Below are 10362 nucleotides of genomic sequence, written 5' to 3'. Positions count from 1 at the left end.
AATTTTTTTTTTTTTTTTTGAACTAATATTTTTATTTTATCAAACAAAATTTAGTGAGCAAATGATATCCTTTTAAACCTTGTTACGAATCATAACTATATGTTGATCTTTCAAATCATTTATGAAAATGCTTTTAGTTCATATCAAAAATTAGCCTTGTCTGATAATACTAAAATTCTTTAAAACCAATGATGCTATGAACAAAATAATTAAACTTTACAAATGAATGGCTGTACAAAAGTATAAACGTGCTCTTAGATTTTTTTATTATTTTAAACACGTTACTGAACGACTTAATTTTACTATCAATTGATTTATTTGTTATAAATATATTACATAATTTTGTATTGTAGTACTCGTATACATTACTTTAAACGTGTGTGTATTTGCTGTAAATCGATAATTTTTGTATATACTTTGTATGTTATTTTAAATTTATGATTTCCGAGCTGGGAGACAGTGAATATAAATCAATTTTTTTTTATCAAATGATAAAACTACAAAACAACAAGTATGTAAAAAATAAAATGAATTTTGAATGTTTTGAATAATCTTAGGGGTATGTTATTGGTGACACACAATTTAATCATAGCATCTTATCTAAATTCAAACCCCAATCTTAGTATTTCTTAAAATTACAATGCAGTCCACGTATTTTATAAAAATATAGGCTAAAATTACTTTTAAGGAACTTATTTAAATAATAGTATACAATAAAGATATAACACGAAAATTTAGTTCTATTCTTTTTACAAAGTTAATTCTGCATGTTTTTTAACAACTTAAAACTATAAAATTTGTGTACTTGGTAATTTTATATGGAATTTATGAATTAATTATATAAAAATAAATAAATATTAAGACACCAAAATTATAGATTTATACATTTTTTCTTTGTGTGTACTTATCATTTCTATCCAAACAACATAACATCATTTTTAATAGTATTATTATGGTATATTAATATTTAAATATTACTTGATAACAATCAACATTCATTTACAGTTGTATTTATCAAAACTTTGTTTGATAAAATACAACTTCAAATTAGAGAGATAAATATGAACGTCTTTCAACGGTTTCAACGTTTGTTCGTATTAGTTTAAAAAAAAAGTGTATTAAGCGTACCATTAATCAACCATACAATAACTAAAATAAACCGAATAAAATAATTTTAGTTAATATAATTATTAAACACTGTCTACATTATTTATACAGTTATTAACATAACGATTGTTCATATTTTCACTATTAGACTGATATTTATAACATCTAAATAGATTCAACTTATTTATTAGTTATATCTTATTGTATTAATACAATAAGTTATAACTTGTAATTATTAAAGAGTTTGATCGGTAGACGCGATAACACCAGTAATCATTTTACATTCTAAAATATCAAGTGTATTTTTTATTAATATTGTATTGAAAATTAGTCGTACTATCTAAAATTAACGGATTTCGTTAACGATACCTTTTCATTTTGAATACACGTCAAATTAAAGGGATCGCGAATAATGAAATCATCACAGATTATAAACTATATAAAATGATTAAGTTTTTTTAATTAAATTTTAACTCACTTCGTGATTCCTTTTTTTAATAACATTACACAATTTTATAATTGAATGTATTTTTATAGTTTGTCAGCTACTAGAAAACGGTGTACACGTGATATTTGGTCCGTCCGACAGTCATTTGGCTGGTCATATGGTGTCCATTTGTGAGTCGGTTAGCATGCCATTGCTGTTGACCATCGCTGACCGGAGCACTGATATTTCCAGACGACATTTTGTTACTGATATGTTCCCAGTACGAGGACAACTGGGCCAAGCGTACAGAGACCTAATTGAATTTCTCAATTGGACGAAAATTGCAATTGTATACGACAACGAAGACGGTAAGTCGTCAGTCAGTAACAGTATTCTAATTTTATTTAATCGTTGACAGTGTCAACATGTTTATTATAATCCCAGTGAAACGAAGAACTAAACGATCGTTTGTTTTCTTAAATAGAAATTGAAATTTAGGTATGATATATAAAACACTTTTTCAGGTTTATTGCTGATACAAAATCTTATGAGAATTTCAAAAGCCGACTTTTATATAAGACAAGTAGACGAGAACACACACAGACAAGTGCTCAAAGAGATAAAAGACAAACACATTTTTAACATTATTGTTGACGTTCATTCGAAAAACATCAACGCATTTTTTAGATCAGTGAGTTTTTTAGTTTAATTCAATTTAATATAGTATATTTATTCAATAAATATTTAACTTTATTTTATTTCGACTAGGATAAACATAGAAATTGTTTAAAATAAGTAAAGTTTAAAGTTCATACTTTCATTGTATAGTGACAAGATCCGACATTAGAGTGAAATCAACTGTTTATTAGTTGACATCAATTACTGTATAATTTATAAATTGATACTGACAGTTGCCTAATACATATAATGAATTATAGCACACGATTCACTCACAAACAAACTATTTATTTAGAAATTATCTATTCGATATTTAACACTAAATCTATCAATTGTATGTGCTTATATTAACTACATTAAAAATCATCTGATTTAATGAAATTATTTTCCAATGTAAATACACATATACGCATACAATCAGATTTTGATAAAAGAATTTTATAGTCACTAGTTATTATTTACTACTAAATAAAAGTAAATAATTTTTTGTAAACATCATAAACATAGTAGCGCTAAAACAAAATACAATATATGTGCGTTTATGTACTTCAAAAGGACAAATATGTTTTAAAAATATGCTCTAAATATTCATAATATGATTTAAAAATACCAAAATTTGCAAAAATTATGATCTTATAATAACAAAAAATGATTTATCAATTTGAGTAACAAACACTAAAAATTTGAATGAAAAATTGGCATTTTAACAAATGGTGCGNCAAACACTAAAAATTTGAATGAAAAATTGGCATTTTAACAAATAAAAATCTTATCGTCGTATATTTTAATTATTAAAAAAAAAACATACATTATTAAATTTAGTAAAATGTTCAAATGATTATAAAAAGATATGCTTTTTATTTAAAATTTACAAAGTAAAATTTTGCTCCTAGATTTGTTGAGGTGTACAGAAAGATTCTTTTAATACTAACCAGTAAACTTCTCTTGAAATAAATTTTTTTTTTGGTTTTTATTGGTTACTTATGTATCTCCATTTATCTGTTATAAAATAGATAATGATCTAATTAAGAATAGGACTGGTCTATAAGTTGTTATCGACCAGTCTTCAGGAGTTATTAACAAAGTAATGTAATAAGGTTATGAGTGGGTGCTGCTGTTCTTATCACTAAATTTTTCTTGGTCTCATTTCTCTTTCCGCCTAAATGTAAAAATATTAATAACTTCCAAAGTATTAGACCAAAATTTGTTACTGACCAGTGATTTTCTTAATTATATCATTTTCTATTTTTATAAGCTAGTTAAATATGTATGTTTCTATTAAAAAAATAAAGTTGACATCCTTATAAGAGATGAGCATAAAACATATTTTTATAATAGATAAACACAAAAAAATTATTGTTTTAAGAAAAATGAAGTGACTAGCCTTAAAGGAATCACCTTCTATAATACAATTTTATCAAACGAATTTTTGATTGAGAAATCGCAAAAAATTGTGCAAATTCATGAAAATTACAGTACTTATCATAACTTTTGCGTTGAGATTATTACATTTGCTTACTGGATTAAGTTAAATAATAAACATGTTAAGTAATACTTTCTATAAAAGAAAAAACTAAAAATTCTACAAAAAGATTAGTGAATATACAATACAAAAAAAGCTCTGGATTAAGAATAAACCGGCTACTATAATTATGACAGTTAATTTAAGACAAATTACGGTTATCTGATTTAGACAGCAACATCGGGACAAGGAAAGTTTTATTATTTGAAAATCAAGTATCTTAATAAAAAAGCCACAAGAAAGTGTCACTCTAAAACTAATTAGTGTTTTACGGTTTATTGCTTCTTTAAAAGTCCTAATAAACTTAAAAATTCTTATTTAAAAAATGTCATCCAAAGTATAATTAAATTAAAGTAAAAATACAATAATAATAAATAAGTTATGAATATAAAAAAAGGATATGAAATTTCTCACTCGCAAACATGTTTCGCAGATTTCCTTATTATATTTACCGAGAACACCTTAAATATTTTTTTTACACATAACAAAACTTGTAAGAAATAAAATTGTCTCATCATTAAGTTACCTGTAATTTATAAAATATATTTATTTTATTTCTTATGGTTTTAATCTAAACAGTGTGATTTATTAAAAATACCAACATAGATTTTAGTGAAATAATTTTTTTGAAAAAAAAAATAACTAATTTAAGTTTTATTTATTTTATTTTTTAAATACCAAGTTTGTTGTGAAAAAACACTGTTAATAATGGTAGTTTTTATCAGTAATTTTTGAAAGTTAAACATGAAACTATAAAAATATTTATACTATTAAAATAAGAATGAACTTAACAAAATGATGACTGGTCGATTTTTGATATTAATTTTGGAAATATTAACATTAAAAATTTAGACAAGGTGAGAAATGTTTAGTCACACCTAATTTTTACAATAACGCACAGATTATAATGTTACGCACTCATCTCGCTTATAACTAAAAATAATAACTCAAAAAACAATAATACAATACTGGTTATTATTAAATCACCTGTATACTCTAATTCGCTGTTTTTCGCCATAAATAAAAAAAACCAATTATAAATATAATGCAAAATAATTATTTTATATTATCTTAAAAAAAAAAAAAATTGAAATGTTTTTATGTTATTAAAACTTTTCATTTAACAATTTCTTATTAACTGCTAGTAGGTCATAAAATTTATGGTGTACGCTTCATTTAACTTGTGTAAGTGTGTCACTGATATTCTTTTGTTCAGTAAAATACAAATATTCTCTATAGTTTTAATTTATTATTTCTTCCGTTTACAAAATGATCAATTTACTCAACCAAAACAAGTATGCGACACAAATATTTAATTGTGTGTATAAAAATGTTGAAAAACTATTTCATTATCTATAACTGTGTATGTTACATGTACAAACATACTAAAAACTTGTTTTAAGATTAGAGCATCCAACAATTACCGATATATGCGTTTATTAATTTACAGTTATACTTTGAAGTCTTCATGCGCGTAAAAAAAAATTCTAAATATTACTGGCTTATTAAATTTCATAATTCTCACTATCCTTTTCATATTTTATCTACATTATTTTTCGATGGTTCATTATTTTTAGCTATTCATTTTTCTCGATAATTTCTGCAAAACTATGTTGTTCAATTATTAATGTTCATTTTATGCAAATTAAAAATCTTTAAAATATAATATTTATATTATCAATACTATAAATATCAATGAATATCAATGAATGAGTACCTTAAAAAAAAATAATAATATCTAAAAGTATTTACTAAGAAAATTTAAGAAATTATAAATTATACAATTTTGTGTAAATAAAAACGAGCAACTACAAATAAAAAATCAGGAAAACGTTAAACTTTCTGTTTTGTACGAATTTGAACAGTATTTATTTTTAACTTTCCACATTTATAATGTTAACTAAACAACGAACTCGTACATTTTATTTGAATATAAAAATAATCATTTTATGTTACAACAATACTTCGCGTTGTTTAATTTAAAATATTAAGTTATAACGGTTTTTTATATACTATTCATATATGTTTATGATTTGCCTAAACATTTCGCCGTCGAAAATGATTTTATATCAAAGTTGAACATGTCAAAGAAGTTATTGTGAACATTATATAAAAAATACGATCGGATAAAAAAATATTGAAACTTAATAACGAGTTTTCCGAAATTCGACAAATAGGAATTAAAAATGGTTTTTTGTTTTACAAGACATTATGTACAATTTGTATCTACATGCTGTAAAACTTTATTGGTAAATTCTAACTGTTTTGTTTGTTAAGAAATTTAAGGTTTTGTATGTTATTGATTTTGAAATGATTTTTTTTTATTGTTCTTCCATTACAAATACGTTTGAATCACGATGTTTTTTTAAATAAAACTAAATGATATTGTTTTTATCGAGTGTTTCGTCAGTTTACTAAAAAAAAAAAAAAAATTAGTACTGAAAAAATTAAACACGAATAATAATTTTGATGTAACAACAAACTCTTCACCGTTCAGCAGGTTTTGAGGTTTTCGTAATTAGTCGATTTAGCGCGGCCTTTCAAGTTTCCGGAACTATCAACAGGACCCTTTGGTCGAACCGTATTATACTGTGTAGGTTAGTTATGAAATTCCGGAAAGGTCTGTAACTTGTAACTAAGTTGTAAGTCAGTTAATAAACTAACGGCAGTAATCTCGTACGAAATGTTGACGAGTTATAAATTATTTTAAGGCCAAGCTCAATCATTACTCGTTAACAATATCTAATACATAGAACCGAGAACGGACGAAAAATGTCGGTGTACAATAAATAACATAATAAATCGTATGTGTCGAGTATAAAATAGTGTGCGGTTATCCGTAGAAATTGGCGAGGTTAAGTATTTTTCTTGGGAATTTTTTTTTTTGTTTTCTCGCAAAACACGCGAATCTATGAATGCCGTTTATGTTGAGCGTTTCATGCACATGATGCTCTGGTCTTGTCTTCATAAATCGCCAAGGTCAGCCTTAAGTTATCAGTGCGAAAAGCCAACGACTTGCCGAGATTTATTCGACTTATTTTTTCGCGGTTTTGTTTATATTTCGGCGGTGAATTTATTAAGTTTACAAAGCAAACGCCGTCCAAACAGTACACCAGTACAGAGATAACGAGTGCCGGCGAGTAGCTCGTGTAACACGGTTGCGGGAGGGGAAGTGAATACGACCCGTCCGCAGCTGGGCAACAACGGCGATAATAACCATTAGACAGGGCAACAAAGTCAGCTGCTACACATGGACGCCGGTACCGATTTCTAGGGCGCACGCGAAGGGTTGCCACGCCGCTACCGTCTCGCCGTAGTAGATGTTAGAGCATAAACCTCACAGTATATCACGTTTTATTGTTATTGTTGCGTTCCACCATCTTCACATCTGACCTTATATGTTTATCGGAGATTACATGGCGCCGCGACTCCATAATTCCTACTTCTCGACGTGTTCCCGGCGTTAACGTTGCTGTGCATACGCGATTCGGGCACCTTACAGTTCGCGTTGAGAATTTTGATTTCCAACAACAAACGACCATGTCGGCCGCCCCCCTCTGGTCTATCGAAACGACGCGATCACATGGTTTTCCCAAATAACTTCCAGTCCGTTTACTAAAAAGATACTTTCGAGCGAATTAGACTTTGCAATTCCAATAGTCTTGTGCACACCATGTCGTGTTACGATGTATTTATCCGAGTAATTTTTTTAACGTGCGTGTCATACGGCCGTCCAACAGCTTCCCTGACAAAATCGTATTCAACATTTCACCTTGAAAAAGTATCTGTCGATGATTTATGCTCAACTCGTCCAATTTTTTTATTCCGAATACGTGCGTAGTGTTGAGTAAAAACAATGTGAAACAATTTTACTCGACAAAATAATTTACTTAATAGAAAATTTTCCGAGCGGAGAAAAATGAAATGTAACGTTGTTGTTCTAAAAATAAAACCAGTGAAAAAATAAACCGACTAAAAGATTGTCTAGTTAAAATTTCTCTCTTATTACATGAAATCGCCTAAAACAATACGCTTATGTAATGGTCTATTAGTTCAAGACAAAATAAATCTATAACTTATTTTGTGACAAGTTAATTAGGTTTCACGAGTAAGCACTCTATTGAAAAATTGTAAGAATGTGTTTTTACCTGATTGTTTAAGTACAACCATATAACTGGTATTTGGTTGTACTGATTAACCAATAGGTTTTTTTTCAACCATAATGCTTTTTACCGTATTTCGAAAGGAACTTTTTCTTATTTTACTTAGAATCTAAATAAATTAGAAACGTAAGCGACAAATATAATGCCAACAACTCAATGGAAAACAAAAAGTAATTTACAAGTTTTACAATTAATTGTCCAACATTTTTATTTATTACTTATGATGCTCTATTCTCAGTAAATAAGATTTCATATAAACCATAACTTATTTGTCTAAGTTTATTATTGTCGTATAATATTATAAATTAACGAGACAAAAAATAAATACGTATAATATTAAAAATAATATAGTCAGATAGATTAATATTTGATTGTTATAAAAAATAATTTTTTTTTTACATATTTCTTTTAATAGTGAATTTGTACTAATTTATAGTAAAACGTTAAAAAAAATTAACTCTACAGTCAGAGCAAACAATAGAACAAATTCGTAAAATAATATTTTAAAGATTATAGTTTACTTTTTGTCTATTATAAAAAATGTACTAGATTTTTGTAAAGAAACCCAAAATATACACGATTTTTTCTTGTAGACTCTTTTCAAGTGAAAAAAACATTACCATTTAACATCAAACTTTGGTTTTACATAAATAAAATTTAGATGGCCTTTAATTCAAAGGCTATTTTTCTTAAAATTATAATTACTTTGAGTAACCTAATAATATTGAGTAATATAATAATATTGTAACGTTATGACTATAGTCATAACAAGACACGAGCTTTTGTTTGTAAAATTTCAAGTTCTTTTGCGGTACAATAAAGTCGAGTATTTATTGTATTATACTCTTAAAGTTAAATTACTCAAACAGTATGGTTTTACATTAACAATGGTAAAGTACAATTAAATTTAATTGGAATATTATCCCTTTTATTCATAATTCAAAGGTAGCAAAAAGATTAATCGCAAACCGCATTTATTATAATAACGGTTAAAGAATTCACTTGTAATAAAAAGGTCCACTACAATACGTGTCTAATTAACTTGATTAACATGTGTAACTTCTTTTCGACATTTCAGAAAAACAATTTCGCTTACAGTTCGCGCGGGCCGCTATAAATTAATACTACGCATGTTATGGTTACTATGTTTGGTTTCCACTGGTGTTTCTGCAGATTACTATTATTATAAGGGTACTATAAAGTTTATTAATCCGAGGCTCTATAACTCATGATTTGGTTAGGCATAGGTCTTTAAGTGTGAGTACAACAATTATTTACTACTACTACTACTTTCATGGTAAAAACGAGCCACGCTCCACCAATTCCATGGCGCCTCTTTGTATCGTAATGGTCGCCCCGGCCGGCTAACGTGACGTGAACTTCGGATTAAAGTGATTAAATAACTTTCATTTAAAATGTTTCCTCACTAGTCCGTCGTCTGTTTCGGACAAGTTTTGGTTAGAAACTATTTTACAATATTAAAAAAAAATATTTGCTTTGAAGAAACACTTTTCATTTTTTTCCAACTTTCTTAATGCAGACTACACTAAGGTTTTCATCGTCGTTTTTGTAAACAGCTTTTTTACTTAAAATTACCTCGACAATTAAACAGAATTCATTTTTAATATTTAAATAATAAGTACGAGATGATTTAAGACGTTTGATAATTTCAAACGAACGTTTGGCTACTTTGATCAATTGAGATGCTGAAAGTAAAAACATTCAGTATTAACGAAATGTCATTATCACTGTTATTTGTAAATAATTTATTTTCAGCTGTTTATCTAAACTAAATAACATGAATCCAATATTTGTTGCTATATGCTCTAGCTTTGGGCCAAAAAATACTTTATTTGTCAGTGTTTACAATAAATTAAGATAACAATACCCAAACGACTACAAAACACACTAAACTAAATTATTACTGTACATGATTTTTCTGAAAAACAAATAAACTGTAACATACACTCGTTATGAAATGAAAATATGCCAAACAAAACTAGATTTGACGAAAGAAAATCATTCTAAATTATTTTTATCCTTTTTTAAATTGTGGTATTATACTACTTCAAATAGCCAATGCTTACAAGTATGTAAAGTTATTAAATTTATCCCTTTATGATTTACACATAAAACTTCAATGGGTCGTTAAGAGTTTTACAAATTTATTTCTATTTGATTAAATAGAAGCTATTAATCATTCTTGTGATTACTTGAGCTTTTAGACAATTTAATTGTTTATGTTAACCATATAAAATACATTAGTATTTATTTGTGCGTATGAATTCACCAGCACAAATGTCAACAGTTTCAGTTATTCGAGTCATAAACTCGATCTATAGAATGTTGTGTCAATAATCGTTAAATTTATACTTGCATTATGTTTATAAAGCATGTTCAGACAAACGGACTGAAAATTATAAAAACTCTCAATAACAAAAAAATTGAGAGTTTAAGAATACTGA

General features: G+C 26.9%; 1 protein-coding gene across 4 annotated transcripts in view; it reads left to right on the top strand.

The window, feature by feature from the left end:
- LOC126894319 (glutamate receptor ionotropic, kainate 2-like) overlaps positions 1-10362 on the top strand; it is a 114545-nt gene that overhangs the window by 71903 nt on the left and 32280 nt on the right. For 3 of the 4 annotated variants that reach the window (XM_050665239.1, XM_050665240.1, XM_050665241.1), the window contains exons 3-4: positions 1645-1902; positions 2059-2225. In XM_050665239.1, the coding sequence (XP_050521196.1) occupies positions 1645-1902; positions 2059-2225 (425 nt within the window). The remainder of the gene's footprint in view (positions 1-1644; positions 1903-2058; positions 2226-10362) is intronic. The other variant, XM_050665238.1, reaches the window with a different exon arrangement.

This window comes from Daktulosphaira vitifoliae, unplaced genomic scaffold (assembly GCF_025091365.1).
Source record: "Daktulosphaira vitifoliae isolate Bord-2020 unplaced genomic scaffold, ASM2509136v1 Scaffold_1, whole genome shotgun sequence".
NCBI classification, from domain to species: Eukaryota; Metazoa; Arthropoda; class Insecta; order Hemiptera; family Phylloxeridae; genus Daktulosphaira; species Daktulosphaira vitifoliae.
Note: the sequence above shows the minus strand (reverse complement) of the source record. Positions and strands in the feature narration are given on the sequence as shown.